General features: G+C 37.3%; 1 protein-coding gene across 7 annotated transcripts in view; it reads left to right on the top strand.

Moving 5' to 3' along the window:
* RPS6KA6 (ribosomal protein S6 kinase A6) overlaps positions 1-22,900 on the top strand; it is a 236,916-nt gene that overhangs the window by 73,767 nt on the left and 140,249 nt on the right. For all 7 annotated transcript variants that reach the window (XM_055437957.2, XM_088833679.1, XM_055437960.2 and 4 more), the window contains 3 exons: positions 1,049-1,130; positions 1,786-1,866; positions 6,862-6,941. In XM_055437957.2, coding sequence (XP_055293932.1) covers positions 1,049-1,130; positions 1,786-1,866; positions 6,862-6,941 — 243 coding nt within the window. The remainder of the gene's footprint in view (positions 1-1,048; positions 1,131-1,785; positions 1,867-6,861; positions 6,942-22,900) is intronic.

Here is a 22,900-nt window from a genome sequence, read left to right as displayed (position 1 = left end):
AACTTACCTTTAATGAATCATTTACTGGTTTGAAAATATGAGAAATTATTACTTTAAGCTTAATGGGTAACTTTCATTTTTTTTATTGAAATATTCGCCATTATGATTCTTTCACTTGGCAGATGGATAAGAATTGCCTCTGATATCTTATTAGAAAATAAAGTGAAAATTTTAGTCACTCATTCTTGTTTGACTCTTTGCCACCCCATGGACTCTAGCCCTCCAGGCTCCTCTGTCCATGGAATTCTCCAGGCAAGAATACTGAAGTGGGTTGCATTTTCCTCCTTGTCTTCATGACCACGGTATGGGCCTAGGTCTCCTGCATTGCAGGCAGATTCTTTAACGTTTGAGTCACCTGGGAAACCCTATTAGAAAATAAAATACCTGGTAACTTCTAAAATGGACCAATAGGAAACTAGAAATGAAGGTGTCAAATTAACAGTAATTAGATTTGTTTGCTCCATATTACGGAGAAGGCAATCGCAATCCACTCCAGTACTATCGCCTAGAAAATCCCATGGATGGAGGAGCCTGGTAGGCTGCAATCTGTGGGGTCGCTAAGGGTCGGACACGACTGAGCAACTTCACTTTCACACAATGGAGAAGGAAATGGCAACCCACTCCACTGTTCTTGTCTGGAGAATCCCAAGGACGGGGGAGCCTGGTGGGCTGCTATCTATGGGGTCACACAGAGTCGGACACGACTGAAGTGACTTAGCAGCAGCAGCTCCATATTAAAAAAACAAAAAGGAGCTTGTGTCTTATAAGGAGCTTGCTTAGCTCAAATTGTCTTTCATTGTATTATTTATCTCTTACATCACCAACTTTTCAAATGTTCTTTTAAATTTTCTTTTCCACAGTAGGATGAGCATGTGATTTACTAAGTGAATGAAAGTGAGAAAGTGTAAACTAAGTATAATTTATAGGGAAAGGTATATCTTTATACAATTAGAGAATATGTAGGGCTATTTGTATATGCTAATGTATATATATAGCAGTGACGGCTTGGGATGTAATTTCACTTTTTAAATTTTAATTCTCCTATTAGGTATTTCTCGTTAGAAAGAAGACTGGTCCTGATGCTGGACAACTCTATGCAATGAAGGTGTTAAAAAAAGCTTCTTTAAAAGGTAGAAGATCAGAAAGCTTATTGAAATAAAAGTTGGTTAAGCTTGCTTTAAGAAATGTGCCATGTACTGCCTATATGAGTAGATTTAGTTTCCTTTTAACATTAGTAATTGTTGCAGCTTTCTAGTGGTAAGTGATATTTCTAGGTTTGATATTGACATATACCCTAATTTAGTGAGAGTGTATCCTGGTAAAAAAGAATTAATGGGATAAAAAGTGATATGTTTTATTTAATTTAAAGTGAACTTGTTTTATTAAACTATATTCTTTTTCTTCAAGATTCTTATTTTTTCTGTTCCATCTGTTGGTATTACATATTGAGAAGGCACAGCCACCTGCATACACTTATATACACTGACTTCCAGGCTGTGATAACAGTAACACTGTGCTACGTTTTAATCAGCAAACTCATTTGAACACTAATATATAATGCTTATCTGCCAAATAACACTGTGGCACTTAACCCATCTCTAGATCTAAACTGAATTTGTTAGCTTTTAGACTATGATAATTACTGCCTAGGAATATTGACTTCAAATTCATGCACTTACAAAGTTATATTTTAAATTTCTATATTTGTGTTTGGTGAATTATTGATGGGATCTCTACTGAAATTATATACAAGAACAATATACTCTACCCTTCTGTAATTTTTAGTTCGAGACAGAATTCGGACAAAGATGGAGAGGGATATACTGGTGGAAGTAAATCATCCATTTATTGTCAAATTGCACTATGGTATGTAATCTTTTTTAAAAAAAATATGGAATTAGAGAACTAAGATTTCCTTTCAGACAATAATGTAACATAAGATAAATACTTCAAACAGGAAATAAATATAGAATGATTTAATACTTTCGGCTATGTAAAACATACTTATTTGAAATAAGAATTAATATCCAGCTTTTATTTGTATTTCCTGTATTTGTTGGTTAACTTGTCTAAAGTAACAAGATAGTGTCATTTTACTACTTGTCTAGTAGAATTTCTGTACTCTACTAGGCTATACCTCTTGGGATCTTAAGCTATAAACTACTGTGATAATTTATTTAAAACATTCTTGTGTTTGAATGGGTTCCTCTTACATATTCATAATGATCATATTAGTCTTATTTCCTCATCCTGTTGAAGAGGACCATATGGTATACCAGTCTATTTGAGTTAGTTTTTCTTATATTTAGAGGGAGAGGAATACTAGTGAGAAGCAATAGGTACAATGGAAAGAACATGAATTTGGAGTCAAAGAATTCTGAGGTGTTTTTTTTTTTTTTTTTAGTTGAGGTATAGTTGATTTATAGTATTATGTTTCAGGTGTACAATATAGTGATTCACAATTTTCAAGGTTATATTCCATTTATATTTATTATAAAATATTTGTTACATTCCCTGTGTTATACTATATATATATATATCCTTGTAACTTATTTATTTTATACATAGTAGTTTGTACCTCTTAATCCCATACCCCTATCTTGCCACTTTCCCCTACCTTTCTCCATTGGTAACTACTAGTTTGTTCCCCATAAATGTGTTCCTTTTTTGTTAAATTCACTATTTTATTTTTTGATTGCAAATGTAAGTGATATCATCCAATATTTGTTTTTGTAAGACATATTTCACTAAGCATAATACTCTTTAAGCCCATCCATGTTGTTGAAAATGACAATATTTCATTATTTTTTATGGGTGAGTGGACATGAGTTTGAGTGAACTCCGGGAGTTGGTGATGGACAGGGAGGCCTGGCGTGCTGTGATTCATGGGGTCGCGGAGAGTCGGACACGACTGAGCGACTGAACTGAACTGAACTGAATACTCCATTTGGAGAAGGAAACGGTAACCCACTCCAGTATTCTAGCCTGGAGAATCCCATGGACGGAGAAGCCTGGTAGGCTACAGTCCACGGGGTCGCAAAGAGTCGGACACGACTGAGCGACGGAACGGAATACTCCATTGTGTATGTGTGTGTAGATATATATATGTGTGTGTATGTATACAAATATATATTTTCCACATCTTTATTTAATACATTTGCCTGTTGATGAATACTTAGGTTGCTTCCATATCTTGTGTACTATAAAATATTCTGCTGTGAACATTGTGGTGTATATATATTTTTTGTGGCAATATTTTCATTTTCTTCAGATATACACCCAAGTATGGAATTGCTGAGTTATATTTTTATTCTTTTGAGGAACCTCCATTCTGTTTTCCATAGTGCTTGCACCAATTTTCTTAACTTCTGACAGTGTACAAGGGTTTCATTTTGTCCGCACCCTTTCCAACATGTGTTATTTGTAGTCTTTTTCATGATACATATTTTTGATAGATGTGAGATGGTATCTCATTGGGGTTTTGATACTCTGATAATTAGTGATATTGAACATCTTTTCATGTGCTAGTTGACCATCTGTATGTCTTCTTTGGAAAAGTGTCTATTCAGGTCTTCTGCCCATTTTTTTAAGTGGGTTGTTTGTTTTTTAGATGATGAGATATATGGGCTGTTTATATATTTTGGATATTAACTCCCTATTAGTCATATCATTTGAAAAATATTTTCTCCAATTTAATAGGCTGTCTTTTCATTATGTTGATGGTTACCTTTGCTGTGATAGAGCTTTTCATTTTAATTAGGTCTGATCTGTTTATTTTTGCTTCTGTTTCCTTTGCCTTAGGAGACAAATCCCAAAACACATTGCTTTGATTTATGTCAAAGAGTGTTCCACCTATGTTCTCTTCTAGAAGTTTTATGGTTTATGGTCCTATATGTAGGTCTTTAATTCATTTTGAGTTTATATTTATATATGATGTTAGAAAATTTCATTCTATTACATGCAACTGTCCAGTTTTCCCAGCACCACTTATGGAAGAGACTCCCCTTTTCGCTTTAGTATATTCTTGTCACCTTTGTTGCAGATTAATCGATCATAGGTGTGTGAGTTTATTTCTGGACTCTCTATTCTGTTGCATTGATCTATGTCTCTATTTATGTCACTGCATACTGTTTTGATTTCTGTAGCTTATAGCATGGTCTGAAGTCAAGGAGTGTTATGCCTCTAGCTTTGTTCTTCTTTTTCATGATTGTTTTGGCTATTCAGGGTCTTTGGTATTTCCAGAAACATTTTAAAAATACTTGTTCTAGTTCTGTGAAAAATGCCATTGGTATTTCAGTAGGGATTGCATTGAATCTTTAGATTGCTTTGGGCAGTATGGTCATTTTACCTATAATTCTTCCAACCCATGCAGTTCTGAATTTTAATAATGGCTACATTGCCAATTTATTGTATGCATGAGATTATGGCATTTAACTTCCCTGGAGAATTCAAAGGCCAAAATTACTGATCCAGTCTACTATGTTGCTCTTGTTTTTTGAAATTTAGAAGAATAAAAGCCATTGATTTTATTTTTAGGTAATTTTGACAAATATGCATTATAGTAATTACTCAGTTCAGTTCAGTCGCTCAGTCGTGTCCGACTTTTTGTGATCCCATGAATTGCAGCACGCCAGGCCTCCCTGTCCATCACCAACTCCCGGAGTTTACCCAGACTCATGTCCATCGAGTCGGTGATGCCATCCAGCCATCTCATTCTCTGTCATCCCCTTCTCCTCCTGCCCCCAATCCCTCCCAGCATCAGGGTCTTTTCCAATGAGTTGACTCTTTGCATGAGGTGGCCAAAGTATTGGAGTTTCAGCTTCAACATCAGTCCTTCCAATTAACACCCAGGACTGATCTCCTTTAGGATGGACTAGTTGGATCTCCTTGCAGTCCAAGGGACTCTCAAGAGTCTTCTCCAGCACCACAGTTCAAAAGCATCAATTCTTCGGCACTCAGTTTTCTTCACAGTCCAACTCTCACATCCATACATGACCACGGGAAAAACCATAGCCTTGACTAGACGGAGCTTGGTTGGCAAAGTAATGTCTCTGCTTTTTAATATGCTATCTAGGTTGGTCATAACTTTCCTTCCAAGGAGTAAGCATCTTTTAATTTCATGGCTGCAATCAGCATCTGCAGTGATTTTGGAGCCCCCTCAGATAAAGTCAGCCTTGTTTCCACTGTTTCCCCATCAATTTCACATGAAGCGATGGGACCAGATGCCATGATCTTAGTTTTCTGAATGTTGTGCTTTAAGCCAACTTTTTCACTCTTCTCTTTCACTTTTGTCAAGAGGCTCTTTAGTTCTTCTTCACTTTCTGCCATAAGGGTGGTGTCATGTGCATATCTGAGGTTATTGACATTTCTTCCGGCAATCTTGATTCCCGCTTGTGCTTCTTCCAGCCCAGCGTTCCTCATGATGTACTCTGCATATAAGTTAAGTAAGTAGGGTGACAATATACAGCCTTGATGTACTCCTTTTCCTATTTGGAACCAGTCGATTGTTCCATGTCCAGTTCTAACTGTTGCTTCCTAACCTGCATACAGGTTTCTCAAGAGGCAGGTCAGGTGGTCTGGTATTCCCGTCTCTTTCAGAATTTTCCACAGTTTATTATGATCCACACTGTCAAAGGCTTTGGCATAGTCAATAAAGCAGAAATAGTTTTTTTTTCTGGAATTCTCTTGCTTTTTTGATGATCCAGCAGATGTTGGCAATTTGATCTCTGGTGCCTCTGCCTTTTCTAAAATCAATTTGAACATCTGGAAGTTCACGGTTCACATATTGCTGAAGCCTGACTTGGAGAATTTTGAGAATTCCTTTACTAGCAAAAATCTAGAATTTTTCACCCATTATTCTTTCATTCCCCGTTACCCAAATGGAAAGAAAGTAGTAGTAGTATCTAAAGATCCCCTTCCTTGTGTCTCTGGGATATCATTAGATTAATCAGTAAACACCAGTTTTATGCAAAATATTCTGTTACAATCAGTAGGCTCTAGAGGGGACATAATCGCTGATCTTAATAAATTTATAATGTATAGGGAACACAGACATACAAGACCAATTCATTTTATAAGTCAAAATGGATTAAGGTGCCATAAGATATAAATAAAATACAATGAGGTCTCAAAAGTAGTAGGAAGTAATTCTGATGGGGAAGAGTGTAAGAATGTTGTGGGGAAATGTGAAAAGGAGGAAGTCCTTAATAGAAGAAAGCCTCTTAATAGAAGAAAAAGGGGATGATAATTTTGTTGAGCTTAACAGAATTAGTAGATTTTTCAATAGATGGGGAGGTAGAGTTCAGGCAATTGCAATAGAATGGCAAGCCACTCCAGTACTCTTGCCTAGAAAATCCCATGGGTGGAGGAGCCTGGTAGGCTGCAGTCCATGGGATGGCTAAGGGTCGGACACGACTGAGCAACCTCACTTTCACTTTTCACTTTCACACATTGAAGAACGAAATGGCAACCCACTACAGTGTTCTTGCCTGGAGAATCCCAGGGACGGGGGAGCCTGGTGGGCTTCTGTCTATGGGGTCACACAGAGTCGGACATGACTGAAGTGACTTAGCAGCAGCAGCAGCAGCATGGTGCTTCATAAATGAGGAAAATGATGATGTTACAAGTTTCTGTGTAGAGCTACAATGTAGAACATCTGATATATTCTGGAAAGGGGTTTATAGCTTTTCAACACTAGTTTCAATTTTGAAACAATGTTATCAAATAATGGACCATGTAAGTAAATGGTTAATTTCACTATAGTGTTCAGTGATAAACTTCTAACCAGCTGCATTAATTAAAAATATACTAAACTTTGTAAGCCTTAAAAATTGTTACTTCTGTATTTTAATTTCTAATTAGCTTTTCAGACTGAAGGGAAGCTGTATTTAATATTGGATTTTCTCAGGGGAGGAGATGTCTTCACAAGATTATCCAAAGAGGTGAGTATTTGTAAATTTTTGCTATATTTTATTGAACAAAACTAAGACATTATTTTTATTGTTTTGCTAATTACTTTTTGCTATGGAAATTTTAAATAATTTTTTTGTTACATAATATTTCATGAATGTGCCAGTAATGGAATTTTCTGACTGTCATTTGAATCATTTCAATGTGTTACTCATTTTTCTCTTAAGAATAAGATCAGTATAAATAACTGGATGAAGTAGATAGGGGCAAGCCTAGGACTCTGGCTGTTCAACCTACCAAAATGCCTTTGGGAATAAGCTTTATTTTATTCATGTTTAAAACAGCTTTAGTGAGGTACAGTTGACATACAACAAACTGTACTTACTAAAGTACGTGCTTTGATAAATTTTGACATTTGTGTAAACTTATAAAACCATCAATACAATAAAAATAATTAGTTTATCCATCATCCCCAACAGTTTTTTTTTTGGTTGTTCTTTTGTAATGCTTCCCTCCTGCCCCACCACTACTGAATGTTCTTTCTGTTAGTCTTTGGTTTGCATGTTCTAGAACTTTATGTAAATGAAATCATATGGTATGTATTGGTTCTTTTGTCTGGCTTATTTAATTTAGTGTAATTATTTTGAGATTCATTCAAGTTGTGGCATGCATCAGTAGTTCATTTTTATTGCTGAGTGGTATTTCACTGTATAGATACATAGTGATATGTCTATTCATTCACTTGTTCATGGATATACATTTTTTGCACTTTTTGGATAATACTAATAAAGCCACTAGAAACGTTCATGTATGGACATATGTTTTTGTTTTTCATGGTTAAATATCTAAGAATATAATGACTGAGTTATATAGTAGGTCTATATTTTAACTTATTTTAAAGATACTGTCAAGCTATTTTCCAAAGAGGTTGTATAATTTTTACATTCTCACCAGTAGTATATGAGAGTTTCAGTTGTTCCACATTCTTACCAACACTTGGTAAGGTCAGTCTTGTTTTAATTTTGTATATCTGATAAGTGTATAGTGATAACTTATTGTGGTTTTGAATTTTTATAGACCTAATGATTAATGATGTTGAACATCCCTTCATGTGCTTATTTGACATGTATGTATCTTTTTGGATAAAATGTCTGTTTAAATCTTTGGCCCATTTTTTATTAGGTATTTTTTGTTACTGAATTTTGAAAGTCTTTAAATATTTTGAATGCTAGGTCCTTTATTATGTATGTTTGAAAATATTTTCTTCTGGTCTATTATTTATCCTTTCATTCTCTTTAACAGTGTCTTTCAAAAAGCAGAAGTTCTTAGTTTTGATGATGTCTAATTTATAATACTTTTTTTCCTTTTACGAATGATAGAGTTTGGTGTCCTGTTTAAGGAATATTTGCCTCATCCCAGGTCACAAAAACTTTCTCTTACGTTTTCTATAAGTTTTCAAGTTTTTGGTTTTACATTTATGTTTATAAGCAATTTTGAGTTCCTTTTCATATATGGTAATAAGTATGTGTTACAGTCCTTTTTTCACAGTTATCCATATTTTACTGATACATAAGAGATGTGGAACTGTATTTGAGTTTTGAAAATAGAATCCTTTTTATTTCAGGCATTTAAAAAAAATTTTAATTTGGAATTTGAGTATAGCCAATTAATAATGTTGTGATTGTTTCAGATGAACAGCTGAAGGAACTTAACCATACATCTTGTCCTCTTTTTGCATATAGATATATCATTGTTTTAGCATCATCATTGGAAGAGACTGTGCTTTATTCCCCCATATGGATCACAGTCATTTTTGGCAAAGGGGCTTGTGTAACTCAATGAAACTATGAGCCATACTGTGCAGGGCCATCCGAGATGGATGGGTCATAGTGAAGAGTTCTGACAAAATGTTATCCACTGGTGGAAGAAATGGCAAACAGTGTCAGTATTCTTGCCTTGAGAATCCCATGAACACTATGAAAAGGGAAAAAAGAAATAGAAGATGTCACTGGAAATTGAGCCCCCCAAGTTTGGAAGGTGTCCATTATGCTATTGGGGAAGAGCAGAGGGCAATTACTAATAGCTTCAGAAAGAATGAAGCGACTGTGCCAAATTGGAAAAGATGCTCAGTTGTGGATGTGTTTGGTGGTGAAAGGAAGAGTTCGATGCACAACAGTATTTCATAGGAACTTTGATGTTAGCTTCATGAATCAAAGGACATTTGACATGGTCAAGCAGAAAATTGGCATCTTCGGAATCACTGAACTAAAATGGACAGGAATGGGTGTTACCACTATATCTACTACTGTGGGCAAGAATCCCATAGAAGACATGGAGTAACCCTCATAGTCAACAAAAGATTCCAAAATGCAGTACTTGGGTTTGATCTCAAAAATGACAGAATGATCTCGGTTCGTTTCCAAGGCAAACCATTCAGCATCACAGTAATCCAAATCTATGCCCCAACCACTGCTGCCAAAGAAACTGAAGTGGACCGGTTCTATGAAGGCTTACAATACCTTCTAAAACTAACATCAAAAAAAGATATCATTCTCATCATAGGGGGATTGCCCTGCAAAAGTAGGAAGTCAAGAGATACCCAGAATAACAGGCAAGTTTGGTCTTGGAGAACAAAATGAAGCAGGGCAAAGGCTAACAGAGTTTTGTTAAGAGAACATGCTGGTTGTAGCAAACACCTTTTGCCAAAACCGAAGAGACAACTTTATACATGGAAATCACCAGATGGTCAACACCAAAATCAGATTGATGATGTTCTTTAAAGCTTAAGATGGAGAAGCTCTATACAGTCAGCAGAAACAAGACCTAGAGCTAACTGTGGCTCAGATCATGAGCTCTTTATTGGAAAATTCAAGCTTAAATTTAAGAAGTAGGGAAAAGCACTCAGCCATTCAAAGTGTTAGTTGCTCAGTCGTGTCTGACTCTTTGTGGTCCGATGGACTGTAGCCCACCAGACTCATCTGTCCTTGGGATTCTCCAGGCAAGAATACTGGAGTGAGTTGCCATTCTCTTCTCTAGGGCATCTTTCTGACCCAGAGATCGAACCCAGGTATCCTGCATTGCAGGGAGATTCATTACCATCTGAGCCACCAGGGAAGCCATTCATGTATGACCTAAATCAAATCCCTTCTGATTATATAGTGGAAGTGACGAATAAGTTTAAGGGATTAGATCTGGTAGACAGAGTGCCTGAAGTTTAAGGATGGGGGTTAGTAACATTGTACAGGAGGCAGTGACCAAAACCAACCTAAAGAAAAAGATATGCAAGAAGGCAAAGTGGTTCTCCAAGAAGTCTTCACAAATACCTGAGAAAAGAAGAGAAATGAAAGGCAAGTGAGAAAGGGAAAGCTTTACCCAATGGAATGCAAATTCTAGAGAATAGCTCAGAGAGATAAGAAGGCCTTCTTAAATAAATATGCAAAGAAATAGAGGAAAACGATAGAATGGGAAAGACTAGAGATCTCTTCAGGAAAACTGGAGATATCAAGGGAATATTTCATGCAAGAATGGGCATGATAAAGGACAGAAATGGTAAGGACCTAACAGAAGCAGAAGAGATTAAGAAGAGGCGGCAAGAATACACAGAAGAACTAGGAAAAATGGCCTTAGTGACCCAGATAATCACAGTCAAGTGGTCACTCATCTAGAGCCAGACATCCTGGAGTTTGAAGTCAGTTGTGTCTTAGGAAGCATTACTATTAACAAAGCTGGTGGAGGTGATGGAATGACAGTTGAGCTCTTTCAAATCCTAAAAGATGATGCTGTTAAGGTGCTGAATGCCTTAACAGTTAATTGGAAAACTCACCAGTGGCCACAGAACTGGAAAAGATCAGTTTTCATTCCAATCCCAAAGAAGAGCAATGCCAAAAAATGTTCAAACTACCATACAGCTGCTCTCATTTCACATGCTAGCAAGGTAATGTTCAAAATCCTTCAAGGTAGGCTTTCGCAATACATAAGCCAAGAACTTCCGGATATATAGGCTAGATTTCAAAGAGGCAGAGGAACCAGAGATCAAATTGCCAACATCCATTGGCTCTTAGGGAAAGCAAGGAAATTCCAGAAAATCATCTACTTCTGTTTCATTTAATATGTGAAAGCTTTTGACTCTGTGGATCAGAACACACTCTTTAAAATTCTTCAAGAGATGGGAATACCACACCACCTTACCTGTTGACTGACAAACCTGTATGAGGGTCAAGAATCAACAGTTAGAACCAGACTTGGAACAACTGACTGGTTCGAGATTGAGAAGGAGTACATCAAGGCTATATATTGTCACCCTGCTTGTTTAACTTATATGCAGAGTACATCATGCAAAATGCTAGGCTGGATGACTCACAAGCTGGAATCAAGATTGCCAGGAAAGATATCAAAAACCTCAGATATGCAGATGATACCACTCTAATGGCAGAAAGCAAAGAAGAACTAAAGAGTCTCTTCATGAAGGTAAAGAGGAGAGTGAAAAACCTTCCTTGAAACTCAGTATTCAATAAACTAAGGTCATGGCATTTGGTCCCAACACTTTATGGCAAATAGAAGCGGGGGTGGGGTGGGGATGAAAGCCAAGACAGATTTTCTTTTCTTTGGCTCCAGAATCCCTGCTGACAGTAACTGCAGCCATGAAATTAAAGATACTTGATCCTTGGAAGGAAATAAGTGACAAACCTAGATAGCGTATTAAAAAGCAGAAATATTATTTTGTTGATAAAGATCTGTATAGTCAGAGCTATGGTTTCTCCAATAGACATGTTCAGTTAAGTTCAGTCCCTCAGTCATGTCTTACTCATTGTGACCCCTTGGACTGCAGCATGCTAGGCTTCCCTGTCCATTACCAACTTCTGGAGCTTGCTCAAATTCATGTCCATTGAGTTGATGTTGCTGTCCAGCCATCTCATCCTCTTTCATCCCCTTCTCCTCCTCCTGCGTTCAATCTTTCCCAGCATCAGAGTCTTTTCAAATGAGTCGGTTGTTCACATCAGATGACCAAAATATTGGAGTTTCAGCTTCAGCATCAGTCCTTCCGATGAATATTCAGGACTGGTTTCCTTTAGGAGAGCCTGGCTGGATCTCCTTGCAGTCCAAGGGACTCTCAAGAGTCTTCTCCAATACCATAGTTCAAAAGCATCAATTCTTCGTTTGGTCATAACTTTTCTTCCAAGGAGCAAGCATCTTTTAATTTCATGGCTGCAGTCACCATCTGCAGTGATTTTGGGGCCCAAAAAAAGTGAAGTCTTTCACTGTTTTCACTGTTTCCCCATCTATTTGCAATGAAGTGATGGGACCAGGAGCCATGATCTTAGTTTTTTGAATATTGATCTTTAAGCCGATTTTTTGACTCTTCCCTTTCACTTTCATCAAGAGGCTCTATAGTTCCTCACTTTCTGCCATAAGTGTGGTGTCATCTGCATATCTGAGGTAATTGATATTTCTCTTGGCAATCTTGATTCCAGATTGTGCTTCATCCATCCTGGCATTTTGCATGATGTACTCTGCATATAAGGTAAATAAGCAGGGGTGACAATATACAGCCTTGACGTACTCCTTTTCTAATTTCGAACCAGTCTGTTGTTCCATGTTTGGTTCTAACTATTGCTTCTTGACCTGCATACAGATTTCTCAGAAGGCAGGTCAGGTGGTGTGGTATTCCCATCTCTTGAAGAATTTTCCACATTTTGTTGGGATCCGCACAAGGAAAGGCTTTGGCATAGTCAATAAAGCAGAAATAGATGTTTTTCTGGAACTCTCTTGCTTTTTTGATGATCCAACGTATGTTGGCAATTTGACCCCTGGTTCCTCTGCCTTTTCTTTTTTTTTTTTTTGGTGGTATTCTTTTTTTCTTTTTTTAATTTTAATTTTTTAATTTATTTATTTTAATTGGAGGCTAATTACTATACATTATTGTATTGGTTTTGCCATACATTGACATGAATCTGCCCTGGGTGTATATGTGGTCCACATCTTGCACCCCGCTCCCACCTCCCTCCCCATCCCAACCCTCTGGTTCATCCCAGTATACTAGCCCTGAGCATCCTATATCATGCCTCGAACCTGGACAGCGATTCGTTTCACATATAATAATATACATGTTTCAATGCCAATCTCCCAAATCATCCCTCCCTCACACTCTCCCACAGAGTCCAAAAGATTGTTCTATACATCTGTGTCTCTTTTGCTGTCTCGTATACAGGGTTATCATTTCCATCTTTCTAAATTCCATATATATGCGTTAATATACTGTATTAGTGGTTTTCTTTCTGGCTTACTTCACTCTGTATAATAGGCTCCAGTTTCATCCACCTCATTAGAACTGATTCAAAAGTATTCTTTTTAATGGCTGAGTAATACTCCATTGTGTATATGTACCAAAGCTTTCTTATCCATTTGTCTGCAGATGGACATCTAGGTTGCTTCCGTGTCCTGGCTATTATAAACAGTGCTGCGATGAACATTGGAGTACATGTGTCTCTTTCAATTCTGGTTTCCTTGGTGTGTATGCCCAGGAGTGCTATTGCTGGGTCATATGGCAGCTCTAATTCCAGTTTTTAAAGGAATCTCCAGACTGTTCTCCATAGTGGTTGTACTAGTTTGCATTTCCACAAACAGTGTAAGAGGGTTCCCTTTTCTCCACACCCTCTCCAGGATTTATTGCTTGTAGACTTTTGGATAGCAGCCATTCTGACTGGCGTGAAGTGGTACCTCATTGTGGTTTGGATTTGCATTTCTCTGATAATGAGTGATGTTGAGCATATTTTCATGTGTTTCTTAGAGATCTGTATGTCTTCTTTGGAAAAATGTCTGTTTAGTTCTTTGGCCCATTTTTTGCTTGGGTCGTTTATTTTTCTGGAATTGAGCTGCAGGAGTTGCTTGTATCTTTCTGAGATTAATCCTTTGTTAGTTGCTTCATTTGCTAATATTTTCTCCCATTCTGAAGGCTGTCTTTTCACCTTGCTGATAGTTTACTTTACTGTGCAGAAGCTTGTGATTTTATTTAGGTCCCATTTGTTTATTTTTGCTTTTATTTCCAATATTCTGGGAGGTGGGTCATGGAGGATCTTGCTGTGTTTTATGTCGGAGAGTGTTTTGCCTATGTTGTCCTCTATGAGTTTTATAGTTTCTGATCTTACATTTAGATCTTTAATCCATTTTGAGTTTATTTTTGTCTATGGTGTTAGGGAGTGTTCTAGTTTCATTCTTTTCCAAGTGGCTGACCAGTTTTCGCAGTACAACTTGTTAAAGAGATTGTCTTTTCTCCATTGAATATTCTTGCCTCCTTTGTGAAAGATAAGGTGTCCATAGGTGCATGGATTTATCTCTGGACTTTCTATTTTGTTCCATTAACATATATTTCTATCTTTATGCCAGTACCATATTGTCTTGAGGACTGTGGCTTTGTAGTAGAGCCTGAAGTCTGGCAGGTTGATTCCCCCATATCCATTCTTCTTTCTCAAGATTGCTTTGGCTATTTGAGGTTTTTTGTATATCCATACAAATTGTGAGATTATTTGTTCTAGCTCTGTGAAAAATACCGTTGGTAGCTTGACAGGTATTACATTGAACCTATAAATTACTTTGGGTAATATATTCATTTTCACAATATTTATTCTTCCAATCCATGAACACAGTATATTTCTCCATCTATTAGTGTCCTCTTTGATTTCTTTCACCAGTGTTTTATAGTTTTCTATATATAGGTCTTTTGCTTCTTTAGGTAGGTATATTCCTATGTATTTTATTATTTTCGTTGCAATGGTGAATGGAATTGTTTCCTTAATTTCTCTTTCTATTTTCTCATTATTAGTGTATAGGAATGCAAGGGATTTCTGTGTGTTGATTTTATATCCTGCAACATTACTATATTCTTTGATTAGCTCTAGTAATTTTCTGGTAGAGTCTTTAGGGTTTTCTCTGTAGAGGATCATGTCATCTGCAAACAGTGAGAGTTTTACTTATTTTTGTCCAATTTGGATTCCTTTTATGTCTTTTTCTGCTCTGATTGCTGTGGCTAAAACTTCCAAATCTATGTTGAATAGTAGTGGTGTGAGTGGGTTTTTATTTTTCATTTTCTTAATGTGGTCTATTACATTGATTTATTTGCGAATATTGAAGAATCCTTGCATCCCTGGGATAAAAACCACTTGGCCATGATGTATGATCTATTTCATGTGTTGTTGGATTCTGAGTGCTAGAATTTTGTTAAGGATTTTTGCATCTGTGTTCATCAGTGATATTGGCCTGTAGTTCTTTTTTTTTTATGTGGCATTTTTGTCAGGTTTTGGGATTAGGGTTATGGTGGCCTCATAGAATGAGTTTGGAAGTTTACCTTCCTCTGCAATTTTCTGGAAGAATTTGAGTAGGATTGGTGTTAGCTCTTCTCTGAATTTTTGGTAGAATTCAGCTTTGAAGCCGTCTGGACCTGGGCTTTATTTGCTGGAAGATTTCTGATTACAGTTTCAATTTCTGTGCTTGTGATTGGTCTGTTAAGATTTTCTATTTCTTCCTGGATCGGTTTTGGAAAGTTGTAATTTACTAAGAATTTGTCCATTTCCTCCAAGTTGTCCATTTTATTGGCATATAATTGCTGATAGTAGTCTCTTATGATCCTTTTTATTTCTGTGTTTTCTGTTGTGATCTCTAGCCATTTTGATTTCTAATTTTACTGATTTGGTTTTTCTCCCTTTGTTTCTCGATGAGTCTGGCTAGTGGTTTGTCAATTTTGTTTGTCTTCTTAAAGAACCAGGTTTTGGCTTTGTTGATTCTTGCTATGGTCTCTTTTGTTCCTTTTGCATTCATTTCTGCCCTAATTTTTAAGGATTCTTTCCTTCTACTAACCCTGGGGTTCTTCCTTTCTTCTTTTTCTAATTACTTTAGGTGTAGATTTAGGTTATTTAGTTGATTTTTTTCTTGTTTCTTGAGATATGCCTGTATTGCTATGAACCTTCCCCTTAGCACCTCTTTCACAGTGTCCCACAGGTTTTGGGTTGTTGTGTTTTCATTTTCATTCGTTTCTATGCATATTTTGATTTCTTTTTTTTTTCTTCTTCTATAATTTGTTTGTTATTCAGCAGCGTCTTGTTCAGCCTCCATATTTTGGAACTTTTAATAGTTTTTCTCCTGTAATTGAGATCTAGTCTTACTGCATTGTGGTCAGAAAATATGCTTGGAATGATTTCAATTTTTTTGAATTTACCAAGGCTAGATTTATGGCTCAGGATGTGATCTATCCTGGAGAAGGTTCCGTGTGCACTTGAGAAGAATGTGAAATTTATTTTTCTTGTGGTGAAATGTCCTATAGATATCAATTAGGTCTAACTGGTCTATTGTATCATTTAACGTTTGTTTTTCCTTGTTAATTTTCTGTTTAGTTGATCTATCTGTAGATGTGAGTGGGGTATTAAAGTCTCCCACTATTATTGTGTTATTGTAAATTTCCCCTTTCATACTTTTTAGCATTTGTCTTGCATATTACAGTGCTCCTGTGTTGGGTGCATATACATTTATAATTGTTATATCTTCTTAGATTGATCCTTTGATCATTTTGTAGTTTCCTTCTTTGTCTCTTTTCACAGCCTTTGTTCTAAAGTCAATTTTATCTGATATGAGTATTGCTCCTCCTGCTTTCTTTTGGTCTCTATTTGCGTGGAATATTTTTTTCACCCCTTCACTTTCAGTCTGTATGTGTCCCTCGTTTTGAGGTGGGTCTCTTGTAGACATCATATATAGGGATCTTGCTTTTGTATCCTTTCAGCCAGCCTTTGTCTTTTGGTTGGGGCATTCAACCCATTTACAGTTAAGGTAATTATTGATAAGTATGATCCCATTTCCATTTAGTTTATTGTTTTGGATTAGAGTTTATACACCCTTTCTGTGTTTCCTGTCTAGAGAAGATCCTTTAGCATTTGTTGGCGAGCTTGTTTGGTGATGCTGAATTCTCTCAGCTTTTGCTAGTCTGTAAAGCTTTTGATTTCTCCTTCATATTTGAATGAGATCCTTGCTGGGTACAGTAATCTGGGTTGTAGGTTATTTTCTTTCGTCACTTTAAGTATGCCCTGCCATTCCTTCCTGTCCTGAAGAGTTTCTATTGAAAGATCAGCTATTATCCTTATGGGGATCCCCTTGCATGTTATTTGTTGCTTTTACCTTGCTGTTTTTAATATTTGTTCTTTGTGTGAAGGAGATCCAACCAGTCCATTCTAAAGGAGATCAATCCAGGGTGTTCATTGGAAGGACTGATGCTAAAGCTGAAACTCCGATACTTTGGCCACCTCATGCGTTGAGTTTACTCACTGGAGAAGAGCCTGATGCTAGGAAGGATTGGGGGTGGGAGGAGATGGGGACGACAGAGAATGAGATGGCTGGATGGCATCACCGTCTCGATGGACGTGAGTTTGAGTGAACTCCAGGAGTTGGTGATGGACAGGGAGGCCTGGCGTGCTGTGATTCATGGGGTCGCAAAGAGTCGGACACGACTGAGCGACTGAACTAAACTGAACTGAATATGATTAATATGTGTCTTGGGGTATTTTGCCTTGCCTTTATCCTGTTTGAGACTCTCTGGGTTTCTTGGACTTAGGTGATTATTTCCTTCCCCATTTTAGGGATATTTTCAACTATTATCTCCTCAAGTATTTTCTCATGGTCTTTCTTTTTGTCTTCTGCTTCTGGGACGCCTATGATTTGGGTTTTGGGGCATTTAACACTGTCCTATAGTTTTCTGAAATTGTCCTCCTTTCTTATAATTCATTTTTCTTTTTTCTTCTGTTTCATTTATTTCTACCATTCTGTCTTCTAACTCACTTATCTTCTGCTTCCTTTATTCTGCTGATGGTTCCCTCCAGAGTATTTTTGGTCTCATCTAATGAATTATTCATTGTATATTGACTCTTTTACTTCCTGTTGATCCTTATTAAACCTTTCTCGCATCTTCTTTATCCTTGTCTCCGGGTTATTTATCTGTAACTCCAGTTTGTTTTTAAGATTTTGGATCATTTTCACTATCATTGTTCGGAATTCTTTATCAGGTAGGTTCCCTATCTCTTCCTCTTTTGTTTTGGTTGGTGGGCGTTTATCCTGATCCTTTGATTGCTGGGTATATCTCTGCCTCTTCATCTTGCTTATATTGCTGTGTTTGGGGTGGCCTATCCATCTTCTGGCTGTTTGTGGAGTTCTCTTTATTGTGGAGTTTTCTCACTGTGGGGGAGGTTGGATGGGTGGCTTGTCAAGGTTCCCTTTTTAGGGAAGCTTTTGTCAGTGTTCTGATGCGTGGAGCTGGATTTCTTCTCTCTGGAGTGCAGTGTAGTCTCCAGTAATGAATTATGAGATGTCATTGGGTTTGGAGTGACTTTGTGAATCCTCTATATTGAAGCTCATGGCTGTTTTTCTGTGTTGCTGGAGAAATTGTGTGGAATATCTTGGTCTGGAACTTGTTGACCCTTTTTGTTGCTTGATTTCAGTGCAGGTATGGAGGCGTTTGATGAACTCCTATTGATTAATGTTCCCTGGAGTCAGGAGTTCACTGGTGTTCTCAGGATTTGGATTTATGCCTCCTGCTTCTGGTTTTCAGTCTTATTCTTGCAGTAGCCTCAACACTTCTCCAACTGTCACTTCCAAGGTGGTTCCCTCTGTTTTCGCTTCTTCTGTTTGCTGGTCTCTTCAGTGTCTAATTTCCGGCCTGACACTAGAGGGCGGTGGTGGACACTTTTTAAGGTTCACTTGTTCAGTCGTGCTGTGGGGAGGTAGGAAGGCTGCAAAGAAATATCACTGGTCTCTGTGGGGAGTGTTGGCAGTGTCTCGGCCACACTGTTTGCCCCCGCTCATGGCATGTGTGCTGTCCCAGCCTACACTGCACAGGCTCTATGTTGCTCTGCCGGGAACCGTCCGAGTCTGGCGCTGGGTTGCATGCACATCCCATGTCTAAGCCGCTCAGGTTCAGGTACTCGGGTGCTCCACAAAGGCGCAGACTTCGTTGGGCCTGAATTTTCTACTCTTCCCTGGTCCGAGTAGCTCAGGTGACCAGGTGTTTGGCGAGCATCGATGCTGTGACTTATCGCCTACCCAGTCCCTGCCACTCCATTTTCTGGGTGTACAACCAGCGCACCTTTTCAGGCAGATGTTGACCAGCCAGAAACCCAAGAAGTCCTCATTAGCAATGACGCGTACTTGCACTTTTGTATCGAACGCCTCTCTGGGGCCGCGATTGCCCCCTTCTGGCTCTGGCTGCCCACCCCTGCCTGTCTTGGCAGGGAGTGAGCCGTCCACAGCCAGCTAGCTCTGCTCAATCCTTTGTTCTGTGTGCAGGTCTGGCGGAGTCTTAGTTTAGGGCTTTTCATCTTTTTGCAGGGTGCCTATCCCACAGTCTGCTTTGCTATCTCCAGTTAGCTCTCTCAGATTGCCCTAGTGGCATTCAGGCCTGGTCCTCCCTCTAAGCAATGCAGACCATGCCTCCCTGCTCAGTCCTCGCTTGCTAGTGCTGGATGCGAGCGTCTGCGCTGCTTCTCTGCTGGGAGTTACCATTGGGCACGTAATCTGTGGGTTTTAATTCTTTGTTTCTTTTTCCTCCCGGTTTTGTTGCCCTCTGAGGTTCGAAGGTTCGCCACAGACTCGCCAGTGAGAGTGTTTCCTGGTGTTTGGAAACTTCTCTCTTTTTCAAGCCTCCCTTCCCAAGTCAGAGCTCCATCCCTACCTCTTTTGTCTCTCTTTTTATCTTTTATGTTTTTTCCTACCTCCTTTCGAAGACAATGGGCTGCTTTTCTGGGTGACTGATGTCCTCTGCCAGCATTCAGAAGTTGTTTTGTGGAATTTACTCAGTGTTCAGATTTTCTTTTGATGAATTTGTGGGGGAGAAAGTGGTCTCCCCATCCTATTCCTCCACCATCTTCCTCTCTCCTCCCTGTAAATTCAGTTTTTTTAAAGTTACTTGGGGTTATTCAGTTCATCTTTCTTTTTAAATGAGTTTTAGTATCTTATGTCTTTTAAGGAATTTATGCATTTCATCAGAGTTACCAAATTCATTGGCATAAATTTGTTCATAGGATCCTCTTGTTATGATTTTTATAGGTATAGAATCATTGTTGTTGATATCATCATGCCTAATATTGGTATTTTGTGTCTTCTCCTTTTTCTGTCTCGCTTAGGCTTGGTAGATTGTTACCAATTTTATTGTTCTTCTCAAAGCTTTCGGTTTCAGTGATTCTTCTCTATTGTATTTCATCTGTTTTCTATTTTTACTTTAGTCTTTATTACTTCATTTTTTTTCTGATTAATTTGTGTTTCACTAGCTTTTATGGTTTTCAAGATGGAAACAGAAGTTTTTGATTTAAGCCTTTTGCTTCTTTTCTAATATAAGTGTGTAGTTTTATAAGTTTCACTCTAAATACTAATTTAGTATCATCTAACAAAATTTGAATTGTGATGCTTTTTTTTCCCTTTAGTTCAGCATGTTTTCCAATTTCCTATTATTTCTTCTTTGACTCGTAGGCTATTTACAAGTATGTGAATTAATTTTAAAATATTTAGGCAGCTTCCAGATTGATTTCTATTATTGATTTCTAATTAAATTTTATTTTAGTCAAACAGCACAGTTTGTATGACTTGAATTCCCTTAAATTAACTTAAATTGCTTTATGCTTCACAATATGGTATATCTTGGTAAATTGTTCAATGTGTACTTGAGAAGAATGTGTATTATGATTTTGAGTACTGGAAAATTCTGTAAATGTCAGTTAGATTAAGTTGTTTGATAATTGGTTTTAAGTCTCCTTTATTTTTCCTAAATTTCTGTCTATATGTTCTAAAAAATTTTTAAGAGACAATGGTTAAAACTTTTGACTATAATTATGGATTTATCTGTTTCTTTTTGAATTTCTGTCAAATTCTGCTTCATATATTTCAAAGTCCTGTTATTAAGTGCATAAACCTTTAGGATTATCATTCCATTTTAGTGAATTTACCCTTTATCATTATGAGATGACTGACTTTATCCTTTGCTTTGAAATCTACATTGATGTTAATCCAGGTTTTTAAAACATTATTGTTAGTTTGGTAAAGTGTTTTTCATATATTTATTTAATTTGTCTTTATATTTAATTTACTGTATTTAAGGCAGCATATAATTATCTTCTTTTTTATACAGTCTGAAAATTTATGCTTTTTAATAGGTGTGCCACACTTCTTATATTTAATATGATTATTGATATGATTGGTTTTAAATCGCCCATCTTTCTATTTGTGGGGTTTTTTTTTTTCTGTTCCATCTGTACTTTTATTTCTCTTTTTCTCTGCTATCCTTTTATCTTCAGTTAGCTTTTTATGAATATAACATTTTGTTGTGTTATTATGGTAGTTCTTTTAGGGTTTGTAGTATAAATCTTTAACTCAGCAGTCAGCAATCTATAGTCTTAGGCCAAATATGGCCTGCTGATATTTTTTATAAATAAAGTTTTATTGTAACACAACCACAGTCATGTGTTTAAGTGTTGTCTATGGTTGCTTTCATGCTTCAATGGCACCATAATTGTATGGTCATTTTTACTTAATTGTATTAAATTTAATCTTCTTGTCCTCTAGATACTTGTGTTTTCTTACAAAGTATTTAGCTTTGTTCTGGGATGCAGTTAACCTGTTGAGTCTTGCTTTTAACTTTATTATGTGAGACCAGAGCAGAATTTAGGATTAATTTTTTTTCTAGTACTGAAGTGACCCTTCTTAGTACTCTAACCAACACCCTATCAGTTATGTGATTTTTCACTCTCACTTGTGGGTATAGGACTTATCCTGGTCCTTTGTGAGCTCTGTGGTTTCTTCTTTTAAAAAAAATTTAGTGTTGTTCTTTTCCTGGACTCAGGTAGTTTCCTTAAATCTATAAATAGTAATTTTTCATTGGATGACAGACATCCTGAAATTCACCTTGTTAGGTGATGTATATTTTTATATTTTCGTTTTTGTATTTCTCTAAATATTATTGAACTTTGTTCTGGAATTTGTGTAGTTTATTATGAACTAGTTTATTTCAGGTTGTTAAACTGGACCAGAGCAGCATTTAATCAATGGTTGATTTTACTCTACTTGGAAACAAAATCCATCTGATTCCTACATCCAGTGCCCTGTGAATTACAAAATTTTCTGCTGTCTTTGGAGGTAACATGAAGTATTCCTGACCCTGTATAAGTTCCATGGATTAGTCCCTCTAATCCTTTCATTGATTATTTTCCTGGCTCAGGTTAGTTTCCTCACTCATAGATGCTGAGTACTTGAGGGAGACCATCTATATAACTCTACAGTTCTCTCTGTGTGTAATTCTCCCTTCTGTACTCTATCTTGTGAATTCTCTCCATCATGTCTCCCCAGTCTCTCAGATCCATCTCATCAACTTAGGAGTCTTCCAGGCTCTGCCCAACTTTACCCTCCTTGCATTACTGCTTAGGAACTTTCTAGGTAGTAAGCTAGGACACTGTAGGGTTATTTCCATCTCTCAGTATTCACTGTCCTTTGTTGCCTGATGTCTAATGTCTTGAAAAGTGTCATTTCATATATTTTGTCCTGTGTTTAGTTGTTTCAGATGGGAGGTTAAATCCTGCCCTTATCTACTTCATTTTGTCTTGAAGTGATAGTCTAAGAATAAGTAGAATTTTAATTGGGTGGTAGTGATTCAACATCTCACTTCCAGAATTAAAATGTTGAATGTGGGAGAGCTACTATTGATTCACAGAGCTCTAGAACTTGCTGTGAGAAAGGAACAGGGTGCTTCTGGGATGCTAGCCATTGCTTAAATGGCTGAGGTCTCTGGCTTCTATTTGTTTATCTCCAGTGTAGAACATTACATGCACAAACATAGACTGTGACTTTAGTGTATTGTTTATTGTAGAACATAATTCTCTGTGTGATAGGGTCTGTCTCGGACCCCTTCCCCGGAGAATGCAATGGCACCCCACTCCTGTACTCTTGCCTGGAAAATCCCATGGGCGGAGGAGCCTAG

This window comes from Moschus berezovskii, chromosome X (genome assembly GCF_049115385.1).
Source record: "Moschus berezovskii isolate FMDL1 chromosome X, NW_MosBer_1.0, whole genome shotgun sequence".
Taxonomy (NCBI): Eukaryota; Metazoa; Chordata; class Mammalia; order Artiodactyla; family Moschidae; genus Moschus; species Moschus berezovskii.
This window is presented reverse-complemented; position numbering and strand designations above follow the sequence as displayed.